This window comes from Felis catus, chromosome C2, assembly GCF_018350175.1.
Source record: "Felis catus isolate Fca126 chromosome C2, F.catus_Fca126_mat1.0, whole genome shotgun sequence".
NCBI lineage: Eukaryota > Metazoa > Chordata > Mammalia > Carnivora > Felidae > Felis > Felis catus.
In genome coordinates, this window is record NC_058376.1 from 157,218,657 (window position 1) to 157,240,522 (window position 21,866).

Below are 21,866 nucleotides of genomic sequence, written 5' to 3' on the forward strand. Positions count from 1 at the left end.
GTCAAGGGGGCCTCCCGACAGGCCCGGGAAGAGCATCTTCCGTCCTCCGAAGACGCCGTGGCCCCTCTCGTGGGTGGGATGAGGGACGCGTCTTCCCTCCGGGCTCCAGCAGCCCCGGCCTGGGTCGGGCCCCCTTCTCTCCAAGCCTCCCTGGGTGGGCGTGGGGGACGCGGGCTCAAGGGCCGGTGCCACGTGCCCTCCTTGCCGGCGGTGGGATTCCTGAAATAACTCAGCAGGAGTCTACGGCCCTGGCCTCTGGTTCTGCGCCTTCGGCCTTGGGTCTTCTCTGGCTGGGTTCCTGCGGGGGGGGGGGGGGGGGGAAAGGGCGGGGGCTGCGGGGTCAGGGCTGAGGACAGGGCGCTGGCAGGCAGCTCGTGGGGGGGGGGGCGCGGTACCGTCGTGGCCGACGCGGGCCTTCGCGGGGCTGAGAGCGGGCGGCACTCCTGCGGGAACCCCGCGTGCCCCGGTTGCCTCAGTTTTAAAAGAACCATGTAAGGAAAGTGAGGCTCACAGGGCATCTCAAGGGACGCTGGGCCCCCGGCTCCGGCTCCATCGTGCGACCGGGCATCCCTAGCCACTGGCTCCTCGCTTCCTCCCAAAAGCCACTGAGATAAAGCTCTGCCCTGAAGTCTCAGCTTTTGAGCCGCCGGTAAGGAGTGTGACGGTGTGGCCCTCAGGAGGGACGGGAGTGTCCACCGCCTGACCCCTCCTCGCCCAGGGCTGGCTCCGCCAGCGGAAACCGGGCCTAGGCATCGGGACCCCCTGGGGCCTCTGGGGCCCCCGTGTGGGGCCTGACAGGCCGGCCCGTCCCAGGGGTGCCCGCGAAATACGAGGCACCGAACCAGCGGTGATGCCGGTTGCGTGAGGGGGGTCGGGCTGAGGAGGGACCCGGGATCAAGGTCCACCGGCCACCCGCGGCTTGGCGACAGTATCGCAGCACCTCCGGGACGTGGGGTGCGGGGAGTCGCCACGGGGGAGAGACCGCCGGACGCCTTCCACGCCACCCGCAGGCCGGAGGAACGGCCCCTGGCCCCTCCTGCCCGGCGAGGGCTGCGGTCACCCCCGGCCCGGCCTCTGCCTGGGCGGCCGGGGCGCCTTTCCTGGGCCTGCCGTGCGGCCACTGCGCCACCGTCCCTGAGAGCCGGTGGTGACGGGCTTGCGGTCCAGAGACCCGCTTTCAGCCTTCTGGGCTTGACCACAGCGTGGGCGGCTCCTCTGTCCGCCTCTGAGAAACACGGGGCCGCGCCCACGGGGCTCAGCAGCCCTTCCTGCGGGTCCCGGCCCATCCTCCCCCTGGGGGACGCCGTCCAGTTCTGCACCCTCGGGGGTCCACGCGGGCAGGGCGGGGGGTGGGGGGGCTTCTCCGGTCCGCTCCGCTCTGTGGGACGGGCGGGCTGAGGACACGCGAGCAGGGGGGTCACGCAGCTGCGCCCCCAGCCGAACCCGTGACAACCGGGGAGCAGAGCGGGTTGGTGTCCCGTCGCGCGTGGCCAGCGGGAGGCCTGAGGCGGCGGGCGCCATCCCTGGCGGGCCCCGAGGGCGGAGGGGAGGCCAGAAACAGGAGAGCGCGGGCCCAGTCGGCGCGCAGGAGAGCTAAGGAAGGGAGGTGCGGGGTGCGGGCCGCGGTGAGCGCTCGGGTGGGCGCGGGGACCACCAGCCTCCCTCGCGACACAGCCCGGCCGGTCCCACGGCCACCCTCCTGAGGCCCGCGGCCCCCGCGGAGGTGGCTCCCGTGTGCCCGGCACCCCGGGGGTGCCGCGTTCCCCACGCTGCCCTGGCTTCGCCCCGGTGGAGCGCTTCGTGGCGAGGAAGGTCGGGGGAGGCTCCTGGGGAAGGCAGCCTCCAGCGAGGGGCGCACCTCGCGGGGCGAGCAGGCCCAGCCTGGAGAGGCCGCCCCTCGCGGGCGGCCGTGGGCCCCCCCCCCCACCCCGGGCGGGGAGTCGAGCTAACGGGGCCTCTCGCCCCCCAACCCCCGCCTGCGTTCGCCCCACAGCCAGGACCTGCGGGAGACCGGGAGCTGGCCCCCCGACCCGCCTGCCGTCTCTCCTTCCCCAGCGAACACAGGCGCCCGGGCTGCATTGCGGGGAGGCTCCTGGAGGCGGCTCAGGGCCCGCGACCTCAGCGGCGGCTACCGCTCACTGGTGTTTGGAAACGCGAGCGAGCTCCGGTCGAGCCCCGGACGACCACCGACCGCCTGTGCCCTGGAGCGCCCTCCGCCAGGCGGGAACCAGGCGGAGCCAACTGGGAGACGTCCGCGCCGGCAGGCGGGGAGGCCTGGCGGGACCTCGAGCGGCCCCGAGAGGCCGGCGGGGAGGAGGGGCTTCTGGCCCGCTAGGCCGGACGGGCCCCCGGGTCGCCTCCACCGATGCGAACGGGAGGATCCAGGTGCCGGGCCCCGAGGGACACGGGTCTAGAAGCCACCGGGTCCTCAGCCCCTCCCGGCTCCCTCCCAAGTGGAAGGAAGGGCCCGCAGGTGCGTGGTGGCCCGGCCGGGAGGGACGCGGGCCCGGGCAGGGGGGCGGGGGGTGCCGGCCGCCGCGTGAGGCAGAGGGGGGCAGCTGGCAGGGGAAGAAGGAAGCGGGGCCCTGCCCTCCCGGGCGGTCCTCACGCCCGGCTGGACAGCAGCCGGAACCCCCGAGTCACCGTCCTCGCGCCTGTGAAAGAGGTGCGGGCGGCACCACGGCACGGGGGTGGGGTGGGGGCGGGGGCCCTCTTGCGCAGGGGTGAGCCCACACCAGGGTGCCGGGCGAGGCAGTCGGTCCTCCCTCCCTCCCTCCCTCCCTCCGCCTGGGGCCGTTGGCACGTCGGCAGCACCCCCCCACCCCCCCAGCGGCCCTGGCCAGGCCCCCCGCGGGGACAGAACCTCACCTCCCGAGGACGAGGACGGCCTGGGCCCCAGGCTCCGCGGGTGGCGCACGGGCGCCCCGCCCCCAACCGAGCCCCGCAGCCGGCACCCCGCCTCTGCCCCCCCCCCACGACGTGACCCGGGGCTGGCTTCGGAAGCGGGGCCTCCCAGGCCACGTGCGCTAGCTAAGCAGAAGTCAGAGAGGTGCGCGTTGCCTTTAATGGCTCCGTTACTGTGGTTTAGGGGGACACACCGCGAAACAGAACCGGGGAAGGGGTGGTCGCAGCTGTCCGGGTGCCGGCGACACGGCCTCGCGGCGCACGTCCCCCCTCGACTGGGGTTCGGCAGGCGGCCCCTTCCGCCCAGGCCGCGGGCGTGACAGCGGCTGGCTGCGAGGGGTGAGGCCCCGGGGCGGTGCGGGGTGGGGGTGGGGGGTGGAGGGTGGGGAGGGGGGCAGCCGCAGCGGCGTGCGGCCTGGTGGGGGGCTCCACGGGCCCCCACCAGGACACCGGGGGGCGGGGCTGCCTGCCACCGGGCACCGCGTCATGGGCCACGCATCGGGTCCGGGTCCAGGTGCCCCCGTGCCCTCGCGCAGGGCAGCCCGGGCGGCCCTCAGGCCTCCTCCTCCTCCTTACGGCCTTCCCTTGATTCCTCCTTCAGGTTCTCGGCCATGAGCTTCATTTGCTGTTGAGAGAACACAGGACACCGGGTGAGCCGCGCAAGCCCGAGCGGTGGCCCCTGGGTGGCGCGGGTGGCGGTGGTGCCCCTGGGGCTCCGGCGAAGCGCACTAGGAACCCAGAGAAGCCGAGAAGTCGCGGCGTTCGTTCCGACGCGGCCCGCGGGGTGGCTGGGAATGTGGTGCCTGGGAACCCAGCGCGGTGGGGATTCTACGGATCCAGAAATGAGGAGCAGCTGGAGACCCGCCCCCCCCTCCCCTGCCGGATTCCCCAGAACAAGAGGGGCAGGGAGAGGACACAGCAGGGGGCCCGGAGCACTGACACGGGGGCAACTGCGAACCGGGTGACCCTCTGAGCCTTTGTTTCCGCATCTGCGCAACGGGAGTCGGCGCACATGTCGCAGGGTGGCTGCGGGGGTCACCGTGCGTGAGATCCCTGGCCCCGAGCAGATGGGCCAAAACAGCGGATATGTTTAGCAGTCCTCTGTCCCTGCAGCCACAGGACCACGCCCGGCCATCCCGTGCCACCGGGGGCATCCTATGAAATCTCGCTGAGGGCCAGGCCGTGACGGAGGCGCAGCCCGCCAGGCTCAGAGGGAAGTGTGGGAAGGAGCCCGGCCCCAGGACGAGGCGGCAGCCGTGGGAGGAGGTCCTGGGGCCCCACCCTCGCAGCCCCCTGTCCCGTGGGTGCTGGAAAACACGACCGTGGCTCTGCTTGTTTGCTGAAAAAGTGAGTAACTCCTTTGGAATTTGGCCTAAAATACACACGCTGATTTTCGATAACACTTACTTACTTAGGGGAAACACAAAACTCTCTGCGCACAAAGTCCGCAGCTGCCCCAGGAACCTGGCCGCCCCTGTGGGAGGCCCCCGGCCCCACGTGGCGCTGGACAGGACACCACGTGCCCTCTGGCTTTCAGGGCGAGGAACCCCTTTCGTGGACTATCATCAAGAGCCTCCGTCTCCCGCTTCAACCCCATCTCCCCTTGTGAGGACCCTCAGATCTGCCGGGCCTCCGGAGACCCCACTTCACCCCAGATGGTTCCCTTCTCCGAGCCCGGCCTGTCTTCCACGGGAGGCACGGCGACGGGAGCCTGCGGGCGGCGGCTCTCCCCGTGGGCCGGGAACTGCCGCCGGGCCTTTGCTCGTCCGCAGCAGGCTCTGGGAGGGCTCGTGCCGGGGAAGGGGGCAGGCGGGTCGCGGCGACCCGTCTGCGGGGGAGCGGGCTCTCCCTGCAGGGGAGGCAGCAGGCCGACCGGAGCAGGACGCGGGCGCAGGAGCGGACCCTGGCCCGAGGACCCACAGCGGCGATGTCTGCACGACCTTCGGCCTGAGGGGCGATGGTGACGGCTTGACTTAGTTCGCCAACCGGGAGGAGCAGAACTGCCGGGCCACGTGAGGGTCGAGCCCACTTCGCCTGCTAACGGCTGAGGTAACTGTCCCCAAACAGCAAAACCGGCACCTTTCAGGCCGGATTCTCGGCGGACTCTCCCAGCTGATGTCATTTAATACTTAAGAGACCTTCTTAAAGGTCTTAAAGGTCTTAAAGACCTACTTAAAGAGACCATCTTTTGATGAGAGACAGAATATGAATCTATTTCCTGATTTGACAAGTAACCATAGAAAGTAAAGGCTAAATAGATTTAACTAAACTAGAACTACAAGGGGGACAGACTATTCCCTGGCTGGTCAGAGAGTCTTCTAGCCATGCTCCCCCAGCGTTCACGTGGGGAGGAAAATCAAAATGGGTTTTGATCCAGAGGAGGCTTTGAGGCTCCCCGCAGGGCGCCAGCTGCTCCCTCACTACTGCCTCCGGGAGCCCCTTGGCCGCACGGGGGACTGCAGGGGGTCTGCAGATCTCCCAGGAGGGGCACCCCGCTCTCGGGCAGCCGGGCCGAGGGTTCTGTGGGACGCGCCCTCTCCCCGGAACGACCCGGCCTTCAGTGACTCTTCTCTCAGGCCAAGGTGGGACCTCACGCAGGCCAGGGAGGGACTGGAGGGACTCGGAACCCACCTCCCTGCCTGAAGCACCCGCCCCCCTTGCTCAGGGTGGCCGGCTCCCGAGCTCAGGGGGCATCCGGGAGGTCACAGTTTACCCGCACTGAGCTGCAAAGGTAGGAACGGCGGCCAGCGACCCCACCACCCTCTCAGGCCTCAGCCCAGGCAGCAGGAGCAGTTTGCCAGGAGCACCTATCTCTGTAAGGAGGACGGACCAGGCCCCTCAATCTGCTGTGCTGGGCCAAGCCCGCCTGCCGCCCTTCCCCTCTGTGGTGGGTCCCGTGGGGCCTGATCTGCCTCATGGAGCTTTGTGACCCCACCGGAGACGTGGCCCACAGTGGGCGGGAAGGCTTGTGCTCCCCAGACCTTTGCCAGCACAGGGCTGAGCATCCTGGCCACGAGGGGAGCTCAGGCTTGGCTCATCTCCCTGTATCTTCCGTCCTCCCTGCTGGACAGGCTGAGCCGGGGGCAGGACCAGAACTCCAAACCCATGGCTAAAGCCCAAAGAAACACTCAAGCAGCTCAGAAGAAACAAGTTGTGGCAGCCGGCTTGCCAGAGATGAAGAGTTAAACTGGTTTTGAGGTCAGTGAGCGACACCCAAATCCTCCCTTGTAAACAGGCAGGCCTCTTCTGTTCCTCCCGCAAGAGTCAGAAGCTACGAGGCCTTGTGACGACTTCTCTCAGGTGAGGAAGGGTCCAGATCCCATCTGCTGTTATGAACTTGTAACAGAACCCCACCCCACCCTCCTGGTAAAGAGGAGCCAGGGGGTTGAGCCCCCTCCCCGCCCAGAGGAGACCATGAGTGTTGGCAGAATTAAGGCTAAGAAGCACAGATGTTCTAATCCGAAAGAACCTTCATGATCATTCAGTCCTGTGGCCGCTTAAGACCCTGGAGACTCTCTTAAATGCAGATTCATAGGCCCCTCCCTGAGATGCTAACTCACTGGTCTGTAGGGGGGCCCAGGTCTCTGAAGTTTCTCCTGAGACGTCCCCAGCCTTGGGAGTCTCTGATGTGTTGACTGCCATCTTGCGTGGGTAAGCAAGCTGGAGTGGAGGCGGGTAGGTCCCTTCTGGGCCACGCTGTGGGCCCAGGCAGTCACAGGGCAGGGCCCAACCCGGCTGTTCCCTCTGGGCACCAGGCTGCCTCCTGCAGCCCAGCCCTCTGGCTTCTTTTTCCTGGGGCGGGGGTAAGGGTAGGGGGGCAACATTATTCCTTTTTTAAAGAAAAAACCTGGCTTCTTTAGAGATTCCTAAATTAAAACCTTATTGAAAACATAAGCAGGATAATAGTGCCGACTTCCTCCCCACCAGAAGCATCAGAACGAAGAGAATGAAATCTTCCCTAATTCGTGACTCGTTAAAACACTCATGTTCCAAACAACTCTTTAAGAAGTACAGGCTGACTTCTTGCGTCGTTATTAGCGATGATCATAAGGGGACCACAGTCGCTGAGTGTGCGGTCCCAGTGCGCAGCTCCGCGCAAGAAAGGACGCATAAGCGGGCCCGCTCCGCCCTGCGGAGACGTAGGCAGGTGCCTTCTGAGACCTGGGGGGGCCCTCGCCCGCCCAGCCTGTCGTACAGACCGAACCCGCGATCAGCTTCGGGATCCCTCCGTTCACAGCGCTCAGGAAGTCACAACCCACGGATCCCATTACCGCCCGGGTTGCGATGTGCTGGCAACGACTCCGTTACCCCTCCCGCTCGGGAGCAACCGCCGCGCACGGAAAAAGCCGGATCTCAGCTCCCAGCTGCAGGGCAGAGAGAGCCGCTGCCTTCCTGCCTTCCCGTTCACCGGAGGCTTCGCTGGCCTGGGGCTGGCTCAGTTCAGTTCAGGCACAGCACCTGCTCCCCCCAGTCCTGCCGGCCTCGGGGGTGCAGGCCTGGCGACGGGGCATGAGGATCACCAGTCCCCGGCCACCTCCATTCTGATGGAGCCGGCTGCCCCCCGGGGATTCTAGCACTGACAGGAAGCCTCCACCTCCAGCGGGAAGGACGGCCTTCTGGAAGCCTCCTTCCTGCACAGCTGCGCCCCCGCACCCCTGGCGAGCACAACCCAGGTCTTCTCTTGTCTCCCACCACCACGCTGAGGCCAGGCAGCTTGTTTGGGGTCATGTGGCCAGAGTCAGGGCAAAATTAAGCAATTTCGGTGGTTCAGGTGAAAAAGAAAGCGAAGGATGGGCCATGCCACAAAGACTGTTTTTTTCTTTATATATTTTTTGGTCATCTCGACACCCAACGTGGGCCTCGAACTCACAACCCCGAGATCAAGAGTCACATGCTCTTCTGACTCAGCCAGCCGGGCGCCCAAGACTGTTTTCATTTGTTCTAGCTAGAGGAAAGCTTCCCTCAAAGCAGCACTGTTCCGGACACATTCTAATAGGACGATTAAAGGCTCCAGATCTGCCCTCAGGCTCCGACGAGCCCCGCAGCAGTGGGTACGGGGCAGGAGGGCCCAGGGGCAGTGGCCCCCCAGGCTGTCCTGGGGGCCCTGCGTACAGCACCTCTCCCCCTGGAGGGTCTGGTTCATAACACGTACAAAATGCGAGGTCTGTCGAGCATCAGACAGGCCGGCGCTCTGAGTGCCGCGTCCCCACCCCAGCCAGCTGTACTCCTTCACCCCTTCTCGGGGGCCACGATCACCTTGCTGCTCCGACCAAACATTGAGCCCTTATGGCGGATGCCTCTGTGCCCCTCCCCGGTCTTCTGTCTGCCGTGGGGCCCCGCCGACCCCACCTGCCAGGCACACCCACCGCTCCCAGCACCGGCCTCCCAGGCTCGCCGATGCCGTCCAAAAGCAGCCCAAGCCGGGCTCTCAAACAGGGAACCAGAACATGCTACCACAGGGCCTTCTCATAGGTTCTGGACTGAACCGCAGGTCACTCGGCCCAGAGGGGCTGCCTGTCGCCGTCGCCCTCCACTGTAGTTCCTGCACTCCGCTCGCACCGTCTGCTTTTGTCCACGCTTATGTGCAGGGTTTTCCTGCTTCAATGTTCTATCCACCTAGTGCGTGCTCCGGAGAGGATACGACACTGCCCTCTGCCCCCAGGGGCCCACGACACGGTGCGGGAGCTGCAGCCAGCTCTCCACAAATACCTGTGGCAGAGGGACCACGGCCTGGAGCCCCAAGCAGCAGCCAGCGCGATGAGGGCTCAGCCCGTAACTCAGCATGACCACCACGAGCTGGCAAGTAAACTGCAGTACACGGGCGTGTGAGACACATTCACGTTCTTGAAGCGAGCATCACTATCTGGACCACAGATGTGTCGGTCACACGTATGGGATCACAGAAAAGACACGAGCGTGTGGGCTTTACGCCCGAAATTCCAGGATTTTGGAGGTCTAGTTATCTGCCCTGGTCGCAGTACGGGTCTGGGCCCCTTAGGATCGGGCCTCAGTGCGGACAGGAATCTTGGCTCCCCCAGAGCCAGCTGTGGTTCTGGCTCTGGCTCGGGTGGCCCGCGATGACAGCTGGGGAAGTGGCCGGAGGAGGAAACTCAAGGGCCGCCAGGAAGGCTGCCGAATCACCAGCTTGACCCCAGCTGGAAACTAAGATTCCTCCAAGATCAAAACCCAGCTCCAAAGAAGCTCCAAGACCTGGTGGCCAGGCCCAGCTCCACCATCGGGTGAGGCGCTGGGGGCCACAAGTCCATTAACTGCCGAGCTGACCCTGGGGAGGGTAGAGTCCGTTTCACTTAAAAACACTAAAAAAAAATCTACTTCTTAAATAACCGTGTAGGCCCTGCTTTCTCTGCATAGTTGGGTTTCAGAGCTGAATTTCCAAACGCAGAAGTTAAAGGCTCCTGGAAGGAGAACCCCACAGATATCCTGAGAGTGGAAATGACTTTCTGTGCAGAGTGAGGGGCCTACAGAAGCCAGAGGCTTTGCTTCCCTGCCATCCCCAGGTACGCACTTACTCTCACGCTTCCCTATCCTAGGTTCCCACGGGCTGCGGGGCACGGGCAGGTGCGTCCACACCAGCCCTGTGCTTCACGCGTGTTCTCTGTAGCAGCTCCACGGAAGTCTCGGCTACTTGCCTCTCCACCTGCCCGTTTCCTGCATTTCTAATTCTGCTTCTACATCAAAACCTCATTCCCCCTCCTGCTTTATTGATACAACTTTCAATGTCTGTTACATTCTCTTATTTTTGTGCAACTCAGTGACCGACAGTCACATCACAACACATCCCAGACGCTGCTCTCAACTCCGTATTGACTCACTTGCTCCCCATGACCGTCCTACGAGAAACATACCGTCATCATCCTTTCAAAGGTGGAACGGAGGCACAGGGAGGCTGAGAAGCCTGCCGAGGTCACACAGCTCACGGGAGGCCCGCGCCCAGCATGCCGACACTGCTCTGGTTTTGTGCCATTTAACGCCACCTAGCTTCCCGCTGCGGCCACCGGTGCTCCGAGACGCACATTCAGCTGGATCACACTTCCATCTCAAGAGGGTTTGCCGCGACTTTTCTGATCCTCGGCGAGGCCTAAATTTTGTGCCATCCCACCTGGCTCAGAGTTTCTGCTTCTGCTAAACCTCTGAACCGAGGGAGTCCGGCCCTGGAACCCACCGCGTCCACCTCCATCCTGACTTGTGAGCATGATTTTACGCATGACAGTAAGAAGTTGCTTACGACTTCAGGAAGGAAGTTTGAGAGTTAATTTTTTTTTTAAGAAGCAGAAATCCTTGGCATTCTTCTTCTTCTTTCAAAAGAAAGGCCTCTGAAGGGCACAAGAACCAGAAAATATGGGAAATGCTTTGGAACGTTAATTGGCAAAATCACAAGTGCCCAGAGGCTCGTGGTGAGCCGGCCACTAAGGAGAGCCCCTCCAACAAGCACCACGGGAAGAGTCAGGACCCAGGTCTGGTACCAAAGTGCAGCTCACTAAACACAGAAAGGGGAGTACAGACAGTCCTGAATACAGTTATTCAGGAACAACCAAGGTTCAAATAAGCGATGTCTTCTTCGTCACGGGAGGAGAGAAAACCGGTAACAGGTGTTGCTTCAAAGGCAGCCGAACTGAATGGATGCATTTTGGAAACACGCAGATCCCAGCATGGAGAGGAAGAGCGTCGGGCCCTGGAGTGCCCGGGGACATCCACGAAGGGGGATGGCGCAGCATCCTGCCACGGGGATCAGGTCAGAATGCAGACGGATGACGTGGAACCGAAGTGCCATCATAGACGAAAAGAGCCAGAGTCCCCGAGATCAAAAGCAAGCTACGAGTAATCGTAAGGAAATAAGATAAATATACGGATGAAACAATCAGTACTTCTGAAACGGCCATGCCCTGTGAGCATCATGACCACATAAGAAGGAGGGTGACAAGGGCGAGGGTGAGGAGGACACAGAACGGGTGTCCTTGGGAAGTCACATGAGTCGGATGAAGGGGCCACCAATTCTGCATGAGAAAGGGGGAGAAAGCATTTTGTGTTTTGGCAAATAAGCACGTAAGAGTCTGGTGACTGGTTTGCCCCGAATCAGAGGACAAATGACTAAGTTTCTTTTAAAAAACTGAGTTACTTTCCCAATGGCCTCTTTCGCTGAAATGACTAGATCTCTAGGTGCGATGTTATGTGGCAGAGTAAAATGCGGAAGGGAACCTTCCATCCACTACGTCTGCTACAATATGGTACCGGGCTGTTTATCAGAAGACATGGAGGTGGACAATCTAATTGCCCTTCATCAGCCCATGATACTGACACACCGGTGGTGTTACTTTTCAAGACATTGACCCAGCTCTTCAGATGGCCCAGACGAGCAAGCGTCTGGCCTGCAGGAGGCCCTTCCTGGACGAGCCTTTCACAGCACCACCTCCTCAGGAAGCGGCCCCCTCTTGATCTGACTGCAGGGAGGAGGTGCTGGGGGCCTTCAGGACGTGACTCCCTTTTCTGTCTGGAAGCCCTGGGAGCCAGCGAGGGACGCAGCGTCCTTCTCTCACCGCAGAAGCTTACACGCAGGTCACTAGGGCCCCTTAAGAGATGAGACCCAGAGGGCTTGTAACCAGCCAAGGCCCAGGGTGATCCGGTCAACTCTCCTCTTTATCCGCAGGTCCTAGGTTGCTGGGTAGGGACATCCCAGGGCTCAGGGTTCGGGCTGCGAGTGGAGCAGTGGACAGGCCAGAGGACGGTCACAGAGGGATGAAGGGCAGAAAGCACCAGTGGCTGCTCCTTCAGTAAAAGCCATGGCTCGGTGGCAGTTAGAGACCCAGCAGCTGAAACGGCAACAATTTGGTTGGGTCGAGGTGCCGCACAAAGGCTTAATTAAGAGCCCAAAGGATAGAAATGAACACCACTGACTAACCACAGGAATCAAAGGTCTCTAAGAGGACTCCGAGTGTGGGGTGAGCAGGTGATGTGGTGGTCGCTGGAGGGAACCCAGGGCCCGGCCTCCCACAGGGGTCCTGGGTCAAGGAGTAGGAGGGGCAGGATTTCACTGCAGCATGAGCAGAAGGCCAGACAGTTTAGAAAATAAAGGGCTGAGGTAAACATTCCACCGAATTAAATGCAGGAGACAGTCTACGGCCCACATCAGGGTTTCAACCAGAGACGTGTTTTTTTAAAGCTTAAAATAAACATTTTTCTTAAGTATTAAGGGGGAATAACCTTTAATCTGAGAAAGCCATGCCATCACTACGAGGACAGAGGCAGCGGGATGAGTGGGGATGGCGGCACAGGGTGAGCTGTGTCTCTATCCTGAGAGGCACCCACACCCCTTTCTGTGCGCCTGCCGTGGGGTCTGGGGGTGCGCAGCCAGGGAAGGGCTCCGGCCCGCTGCAGACCGGTCCCGGCCTTCAGACACGCCTCGCCCACCACCGAAGACTAGAAAGATGCTTGTGAAACTCCGGCCAGGTGCAGGCCACGGAGAAGGCCCAAGTGCCCCCCACCATCTTCAGGATCTCCCCAGGACAATGAGGTTGTTGTCCCCCATCTAAACACCATATGGCTCTTTGATAAACACAGACCTCTCTATCCTCTGTCAATCTGGTATTTCGCGATCAATATTACGACTAAAACCACATAAAACCAAACCAACAGTTAGAACACTGACTGCGATGTTTACAGCTCTACATCGTCTCCACTGCCTGAGAGATAGGTGTGTCCTCTTCACCCGGGGGCAGGGTCCCATCCCCGGCAGGTGAGCACGGCTGCCCCGGGTGCCCGTGCTGTGAACCAGGACAGCCACCATCGGTGCCCCTTCTGAAGAACCCGGGCAAAGCTGGGACCCGGCGCGATCTACCTGACCATCCTTGATCTTCTTCTCTAGGAAAAGCACTGTAAGTGCAAGACGGGCTCTAGCCTTCACTCGCTCGACATCCCTTTCCCTCCGAGCAGCTGCTGCCTACTCGCGCCCGTCTACAAGCCTCGTTAAGTAGAAAAACTACTGCTTTTCTCCTATGTCTTTTGTTTCGCTTTCCTTCCCGTCACCTACATCCCCTCATGGGTGAGTGGCAGCGACCGTAACCAACGCTGACGGCCCAGTACAGGGGGACAGGAACGTCACAGGCTCTTGAGCACGTTTAGGCTGTTGGCGTTTCCTGAAATCTGGGACTGAAGTGGCAACAGGCCACTGACACCCCTCCACGGCACCGCCGTCCAAGGGACCATCTTCCCATTAACCTTCCTGCCGGCGGACGGGTCCAGGTCAGACTTTGTAACAGGTGGAGTTAGAATAGCAAGCTGGATGGGGTTTTGAAAACTCATGTCTATTTTTTATTTTCACTGATTAAAAATATTAGATAGGCATGAAACTCATCACTTTTGTGAGTAAGAAAGGACTTTTTTGCAAACATGTGTCTTTGAGAGCAAAGAAACCCAAGACCCTCGTGTGATCGGAACACAGAGCGTTCTCGGCCGACACCCCTCACGCGGTCTAGTCAGGCCACATCGCGTTTCTCCCAAGTGTCCGAGGAGATACGGCCTGGTGCGTGTTGGGGTTACGTGAACCGAGGTGGGGTTTCCCAAACTGCAGCGATTACGGCGTCTCGCTGAAATGAACTATGGAACCAGTCCTGGATTAGCCACTCAGTGCATCCCGCCCTCCGGGCCTTGGCCTTCAAGAGTGGTGCTCCTGGGATGCCACGGTCAGAGGAGTACTATCAGGTGAGGCTCTGAGAGGCGGCAGGTGCACGTGCACGGGCTTATCCCTGTTCCGACCATGTTCCAAAGGCTCTTTGGGGTTCCCTCCAAAATAACGGAAATATACAATAGCAGCTACTTTATTATTCTATATGTAATGCCACGTAACGGAAGTACAAAAGTTCTGATTGTTCTTAGGGCCTGAAGGCACAAAGGAACTTAGAAGACGGTCTTGGCTCTTTGAGTGAGGTCAGCATTACCAAATTCAGGTAATTTGGCAAAAAAAACAAAAAACAAAACAAAACAAAAAAAACAAAAGAATTGTTTGCCAATTCAGAAGGAGGAAAAGCTAGGACAAAAATGTTGCAGTTACAGGCACGTACCACATGCAGAAGACCACACAGGCGGAGGGAGGAGGAGCTTCAAGAAGCTCCCAACACCACCGCAGGAAAGAAGCTAGTACCGCGGACTTGACTCCAACTCCGTGTGGTTCTACTCGCTGCCTCCGGTCTCAAAACGTGGCCGTATTTCACGCTGCGAGAGCAACAATGGCTTCCTTCTGTTTCCATCACACTTTTCAGAATCTGTAAAGTTCCAGGGAAATGGGGGTCTAGCCTGGGTGACCGGTGCTGTCCTTGGTGTGGCCTCTGGACGAGCTCACCGTCCCAGTGTGGGATAAGCTGTCGGCCACACAATCCTGCTTGAGCCACACGGCCGAGCTTTCTACCCAAGTCGCGTACCCAGAGTGTCAGAACTCTGCCTCCTCGCTTTGCTGTTTAGGAACACGAGCCGATCCACCTGATAGGTGGTGAGTAAAACGTGCCTTCAGATATTTAGTTCCTCCTCCGCCACTGCTGCTGTTTCCCCGCGCGAAGCCAAGAACAGCACACCGCGTGAGAAATAAGGTGTCTGCTGACAGGGGATCCCTGGTAAAAGTAACGAAACACAGAGGACTTTCGCCTCTCGCCCCGAACGACCTGGTCATTTTGTTAAGAGGACGCGGGGCAAACGTTTGCAGAGCATGCGGCCAGGTTTTGGTGAAGTGATTCTGCGTCACCCAGCAAAGTCTGCAACTGAGTCACAGCTGATTCACGTGCGTCTGGGGGGGGGAAGCAAATCAGCGTCTCTGCAAGTTGTCTGGGACGAGCCAAAGAGACCAGCCTGACCAGGTCTATAATCATAGAGCGGTACCGGGCTGTGGGTAGACGCCGTGTGTTTTCTGCCCTCGGAACCGAGCGTTCTGGGCACGTGCGTGGCAAAGCACGTGGAGAATTGCGCTTCCTCTGATGCCTGACTTGCAGGGCACGAAAACCACCGGAGGAGAAGAGCGAAGCCCCCGAGAGGGCGAACAGCAGGAGCGCGCGCACAGCGCCCCGCCGCCCTCATTGCCAAGAAGGAACTGGCGTCAGCGTGAAGACTTCCGTGGCCAGAAGAGCCAGTCAGGCCCCGGGCTTGCAGCAGCCAGGCGTCCTGGGCCGGGAGGAAGCGGAGGCTGACCACGAGAGGAAACCACGCACGGGGCGGAAACGGAACACAACAAAACGGCGGGTGAGTCAGGGCTGAAAGGCCTCGACCCCGTGAGAAGGCGGCTATTTCCAAACACAGCCCTCCGCGGGTGCCCACGCCCCCCACCAAGAATGGAGCGTGGACGAAGGGGCACGACCCACGGTTCTCCTGTTCGCCCCAGTCCCGGCGACCCCACCAGCTGACCACCCCAGTGATGCAAGGCACCTGCAGCCCCCGGGACGGTGCCCGAGACTCCAGGGTTCCTGGCTCCCAGGCGGACAGGCCCGGCCTGGACCTCGAGCCCACCTCTGGGCACCTTTCCCACTGCTCCCCGGCCCCCGCCTCGCCCCGTTCTCCTGCCCTTCCGCAGGCTGCTGTGCGGGGAGCTCTGTGGTGGCCACGCTCTCTGGCCCGGCAGCAGTCTCTGGTCCCCCAGCCTCCCATAAGCCCGTGAACGCCCACCGCCGTTGGAAGCCCGGAGCACCAGGCACACTTCCGGGGAGCACCCCCCAGCCCGCCGCGGGCAGGACGGGCATGTGCCACACGCGCCCGCAAGCGGGGGGACAGTGACGCGAGAGCCGGTACGATGCCTCTGCCTGCTGGCCTCCCCGAGACACGGTGGGCTCCCGAGGCCGGCGCTGGTCACCGGGGTGGCCCAGGGCCGGGAGGCGTGTGGCCCGGGACTGGGAGGTGCCCAAAGAGGCAGGGCGGGGAGGCCTTCGGCACAGCCCTGCGCCGCGACCCGCTGCTTCTGCCCCTCGCGGGGACCACAAGCACATCTTCCTGGGCCGCACAATTAGACCCCCGTCTGCCACCACGCCCCGTTCCCTCCGAGGGGCCGATTCCACGGCTGGAGGAGAGCCGAGGGCGGTGGTGCGGCAACGCTCCAAGGGCATCCCACACCTTGCGGATCGGCAACCAGGATGCCCCTGAGGATCTTTCGTAAAGCGAGTTTCCCAGGTCCCGCTTGCGATTCTCATCTAGCAGGTCTGGGACGCGTCTGAGAATTTTATTCCCGAGCTTTCAATTGTCATATTTCAAACTTACAGAAAGCTCGCACGCATAGTACTAGGGATTCAGAAACACTCTTACTCGGATTCGCCAGCTGCTTTCTTTTTGCCCTGTTTGCTTCCTGACTCGCTCTGTTTTTTTCCTGAACCATTTGAGAGTGAGCTGCAGACAACATGCCCCTTTGCCCCCGAACACATCAGTGGATATTTCCTAAAATCGAGGCCTTTCTCTTACATGATACAGGAGAATGTTCTGTTCCCTAAGTGATTTTGAATAGGGCGGCCACCTTCCTATTTTATCAAACTTTCCCCAAATGTTATCAAATGGATAGGATTCAGGAAGTCTCTAACACGAAGTATTCCTGCAGAATGGTAAACCAGTAGCAGGTTATTCTGAGGCCACAAGGTCACGGTCAGAGCTTACAGGGATGAATCTGCGAGTATTTTGATGAACTGGAAGAGAACATCACATAAAAAGCAGCACTCTCCTGGGCTGTTTCGGGATGTGTGCTGGGCAGCCTCTAACTGGCCCCCACTGGCCCCTGCCCCTGGTACGAGTCCTTTGTGGAACCCTCCCTCCTAGATGTAGGCTGGACCTAGTGACTCACTTCTCAACAGCGAACACAGCGAAGGCGAGGGGATGTCACTTCTGAAGTTAGGTTACAAAGAGGCCGTGGCTTCTGTCTCAGGCGCTCCTTCTCTTGCACGGGCTCTGTGAGTGGTCCCGTGGAGAGGCCCACGTGGCGGGGAACCCACATCCGGGCCCTGAAGCTCCCGGCAGGCGTGCGGGTGAGCCCGTCCAGCTCTGGGGGGCCTGCAGCGCTGCCCGACAGCAGAGGCACCCCGGTGAGCCATGTGCAGATTCACAGAAAGTGGGAGAGAGCCACTGTTTACTGTTTGGGGATAATTTGTTGTCCGGCGATAGAAAAGACGGGATGGCCAGCGTGGAATATCACAAAACTCATGACTTTAAAATATGCCGGATTCCATGGAGAGCTGAATGGAGTAATAAAAGGTGGAGGGGTCCTGGCCAGAGAGGCGGGAGGTGGAATACTTCTCCTGATTATTTAACCTCTCTCTCAACCAAATTCTTCCTAGTGACTTTTAAAAATGTTTTTATTTTTAAAATACATGTGCATAGTTTAAAGGAATCAAGCAATATAAAAATATTGTGAATAAAGATTCATTCCTGCTTTTGTTCCCCAGTCCCTCATCTGGAGGCGATTTCTTGTTACATGACCAATTTCGTGATCATTCCTTTGGAAGTTTTGTTTCGTTGACCCTGCCCACCTCCCCCCCCCGCCATTATCAACATAGGGTATCTCTAGATATCTTTCTTGTTTTTCATATAAGGGTAGCATAATATACTCTATTCTGCATCTTGCAAGCTAAATCTTGGAGAGAGTTTGTAGCAGGAATTGCAGGAAGTCCTTTTTCTTTTGGGTGCCTGCAGGATTTGTATGGATGGGACAATTCATTGAACTAGTCCCCTAAACCAGGGTGTCCCTATGACCTTTGAGTGTATCTGGGGGATAAATTCTTGGGATTTTCTTTAGGCTATTAAACATCCTACTCTCTCTCATTAAACAAACAAACAGAATCCTCCCTTCCACCGCCTACCCCACTCTCCCTTCTGTGGACATCCAGTTTCCTTCTCGCTCTCCCAGCTGAACCTGCCATAGAATGGTCTCTCTCAGCTGTTTTCTCATTCTGGCTCCCCAGCCACCCCTCCAGGGCTCCCGGCCCGTGAACCCACTGAAAAAGATCCCTCTGAGGTCACCCGGCTGCCATGTTGCCGGACCCAAGGGCGTTCTCTGGGCTTCATCTGGTGCATTCACGGCTGCCCCGGATACCCTGCCGCTACCTCCCTCCGCACCGCTGCCCGTGACTGTGACGTGGCACCTCACCTGGCCCTCCAGCCCTCCCACCTCCCCCGGCCCCATACCCAGCCTCTTCTGGAAGCAATCCCCAAGGGTCAACTCCAGGCCCTCTGCTCACTTTGCATCAGCACCCCCGCGAGAACATTCTGTGATGCCAGGAATGTTTTCCTAGCACTTAAAATGTGGTCAGTGCAACTGAGGAGCTGAATTTTTGGTCTGATTTAATTTGACCAACTTAAACGTAAACGACCACAGGCTACCGTGGGCGGTGCTCTCCCTGGGAGGGACTGCGCATACCCGGCTGGTCACCGCCTGCACGCAGGGCACACACACATCCCTGCGCCCAGCTCAGATTTCCTTCCCAACTCACACAAGGCTCACAACACCAACGCCCGGCTGACCTCTCCCCTTGGATGCCGCCAAAGTGACAGAACTCAACCTGAGATCCTCTCCCGAAGCCGGGCGGTCTGCCGGCTTAGCGTGAGGTGCGCAGCTCGCGGCTCAGGAGCCTCAGAAGGCCAGGCGTGGTTGGCTTTGTCTCCTGAACATTCCTGCTGTGCCTGCCCTCTACGTCTTCGTCACGGTCACAGGGCCCCTCGTGGAGCTGGTGCAATGGCCTCACCACGGGCCCACCTGCCTTCCCTCCCCGTCCCCCCCAGCCTGTCCTCACAGGCGCCCTCGCGCCCGAGACACCACTCCCAGCATGCCACGGTGCGGCTGCAGCTCTCACTTGTTCACGACTAGCCCGGCGAAGAGTCCCAGGTGCCCACCAGCCGTGCCGGGCGCCGCGCGGACGCCGGCGATCCCCCGAGCCCCCCGAGTCGAGTCTGGGTCCGGCAGCGAGCCGAGCAGGGCTGAGGCCTGGTGAGTGCTAGGAGTCCGGGGGGGGGGGGGGGAAACGGGGCCGTAGTGGTCCGCCAGGACTTGGGGCCAGGGCAGGCTGGAGAAGCACGCGCTTGGCCAAGAGTCATCGGGGAGGGTGTCTGCTGAGCAGTCGCCGAGAGGGGGCTCTGAGCAGCGAGGAGGTGACACCGCGGGATTAAGGTGGCAGAAAAGTCCAGAGAAGGAGACTGGGCCGGAGAGGGGGCCTCAGGGTCACGCCCCTTTGTCCCGGACACCATGCCTGCAGCCTCTGGTTACATCAGCTTCTTCGGCAGCTGAGCCTCTAGCTCACTGGAACTTGCAGCCCAGGAGGCAGCCCTGCTTTTTCACGTGTTGTTTGGTCACTTTTTTTTTTTTTTTTTAAATAAAACACAAGCTTTTCAGTTTGTCCTGATGACGTTTTCACCTCTCCTTTCTGGCCTTCATCACCGAAGCCTGTCATGACCCTTTTGAATGCCTTCCTCTAGCACCTTCCATGGCCTTTCTGCCGCCTTTACTGCTGGTTTCATTTCACGCATCCTCCGTTCTCACAGCTGATCGCCAGTGTGAACCTGTCATAACACGGTACGCCCCCTCCGACTGCTACCCGGCGCCTTCCTTCCCTGTGCCATCTTTCCCTCCGGATGTCGGCAGCGCCAGGTGCTTTCTCGGTTTCCTCGACGGTTAGGGCATGGACGGGTAACTAAATTCTGCCCAGTGGGGCCGGAGGGTAAGTCTCCTGAGGGACTTCTGGGCGAGATTTTCCTTCTGAATAGAAAGAGACTCTGAGGAGAAGCCACCTTTCCCCACCCCTGCCTCTGAACAGGAGTGTGTGACGGCAGCACGCCTGGAGCCGCGGCGTCCACTTGGCGACCACGACGAAAGCCAAGACCCTGACCGCGCTGCATGGAAAGACAGCCAAAACCTACCTCGCTCCTCGGCGCCATCGCCGGGCTGTTCCTTCAACCCTGGGACTGGCCCACACAACGGCTTTTGTGTAACGGTTACATTACACCTCACGTTCATTTAATAACTTTGAGTCTTTATATGGAAACAACTCCGAAAGATCCCAGGTTACGACAGTCCCCATGTCTCATCATTACGTACGTTCTCCCGTAAGTTACTAAGCGTCTTCTCACCTACACATGTCCTATCTGCGGTTTGGGAGTCTACGTAGACTGAAGGCCCTGTCTGGGCACGTTTTTCTCCCCAAATTACCAAGTTCTCTCGGTCACACGGGCCGATTGTCCAACGAGTCCATTCTTCTCGTGAATTCTGAGATGCTGCTTGTTCTACTCTGACGTTTCAGGCCTCGTCTAGAAACCCCAGTGAGGCGGCCCTTCCATTCCATGCAGCCATCTGTCTGCCTTTCCTTTCAGTCACAAGTCTTGGCCTCCAGCGTGAACCAACACCTCGTCTCCCTCTCCTCAGACTCTCCGGCATCGGGGGGGGGGGGGGGCGGTGGGAAGCGGCCCGGGAGCCGAGCTCCCGGGGGCCCTCAGGCGTGGCTCCTTCCTCCGCGTCTCCTCGGAAAAGCCCTTCCAGGTGCTGCCCCCTGCCCCCTCCTCCAGTCCCAGAGCTCTTGCCCCTCATCTGTCCTTTCCTCGGAAGGCAGTCGGGCCTGCTGTCCGCCTCCGGTCCCCACGACGCTACGCCACACACAAGCCTAGGGACAGAGCCGGCAGAGGAGGGACACTCACACTTCATTCTCAGGAGAGGTGGGGGAAGTTGAGGGGGACGGGCAGCGCGGACACGTGTGGGCAGATCAGCTTCCACGTACGTGCCAAAGTGCCAGCATCCTTGCCCGGCAGCGCAGGCCTCACGTTTGCGTCCTCCGGGCCCACCTGCGGGCCCCGTGGCCGCGTGTGGCCCGCAGCAGGCTTCCTCCGAGCTGCCATTCTGTCCTCTTGTCCTGAGGCCCGGCATGCAGCTCCTCCCTGAAAAGTCCAGACTTCCCCTCCGCGGGAAAACCTCCCGGCGTAAACTCCTCACCTGTTCTTTTTCCCGTGCGTCAAATCCTTCCACCCTCCCCTCTTGACTTGTTCGCCTGGCTCCCTTCCTGGACTTTTTCCGTCCCGCACAGGACTGTTTAGTCCCCTCTAAAATGTTAGAGCCTAGACTTCTTCTAGCAGAAAGATCAGCTAGCTTTTATAGGAAACAATTAAAACAACAATAACCCTTACACTTGCGTGCAGTTTTTACACCTGGAGGAACCGTGCTTGTGCGGGCGAAGCCGGCAGGAGGCCCGACCATCACGCCGCACCCCTGGGAGAGGGGCGACGCCTGCCTGCGGGGCACCTGGCCGCCCTGTCCCTGGTCCTCACGGAACCTCCCACGTCGCACTCGCGGTAACCGATCTGTGCAAAGTGAGGCCCCACGCCCACAGCCAACGAGCCCAGGTCTCAGGATAGAAACACAGGGCTGTGTGGCTCCAAGCCACCGTTCTCCCCGATTCCCTCAAATTCCGTATTTTCCAGAGGAAAATGCCGAGGAAGGTGCCGTTGACCCTTGAACAACTCAGGTTTGAAGCACGCTGGCCCACTTACCCACGGATTTTTTTTTTTCCAACAGATACAGTACAGCAGATGTCTTTTCCATATGGTTTTCTTAATAACGCTTTCTTTTCTCTAGCCGCCTTCATTATAAGAATACAGTATATAACACATATTAATATACAAAATATGTATTAATCGACTATGTATGTTATTGGTAAGGCTTCCAGTCAAATAGCAGGCTATTAGTAGTTAAGTGTCTTGGGGGTCAAAAGTTACATGCAAATTTCAACTGCGTGGGGGGCGGGGAAGGTCAGTGCCTCTAACCCCCATGTCGTTCGTGGGTCAACGGTGAGCTCCTCTGTGGCTTTTCTTGAGAACGGTTTTCATTATTTATTTATTTTCAATAATTTATTGTCACGTTAGCTAACGTATAGTGTAAGCAGCGTAACTATTTAACTAGTTAACTATCATGGAGTGTAAACAGGCTTCAGGAGTAGATTCCGTGATGTGAAAACAGG

General features: G+C 59.8%; 1 protein-coding gene and 1 long non-coding RNA gene across 7 annotated transcripts in view; one reads left to right on the top strand and one right to left on the bottom strand.

Annotated features, from left to right (window-relative positions):
* ANO10 (anoctamin 10) overlaps positions 1-21,866 on the bottom strand; it is a 287,855-nt gene that overhangs the window by 16,578 nt on the left and 249,411 nt on the right. For 2 of the 6 annotated variants that reach the window (XR_006585730.1, XR_002745533.2), the window contains 2 exons: positions 9,771-10,737; positions 3,042-3,529 (listed from right to left, as the gene is read on the bottom strand). The exons of 2 other annotated variants lie outside the window; for them this stretch is intronic. Coding sequence is in view for 1 of the 4 variants with exons in the window: in XM_023260818.2 (XP_023116586.1) it covers positions 3,458-3,529 (72 nt within the window). In the remaining 3 variants the exon portion in view is untranslated. Of the gene's footprint in view, positions 1-3,041; positions 3,530-9,770; positions 10,738-21,866 lie in introns of those variants that run through there. 2 more of the 6 variants (XM_045037973.1, XM_023260818.2) reach the window with 1 other exon arrangement.
* LOC109491622 lies at positions 3,423-17,317 on the top strand. Its single transcript, XR_002145121.3, has 2 exons — positions 3,423-3,554; positions 4,018-17,317. It is a non-coding gene; the product is annotated as an uncharacterized LOC109491622 (long non-coding RNA).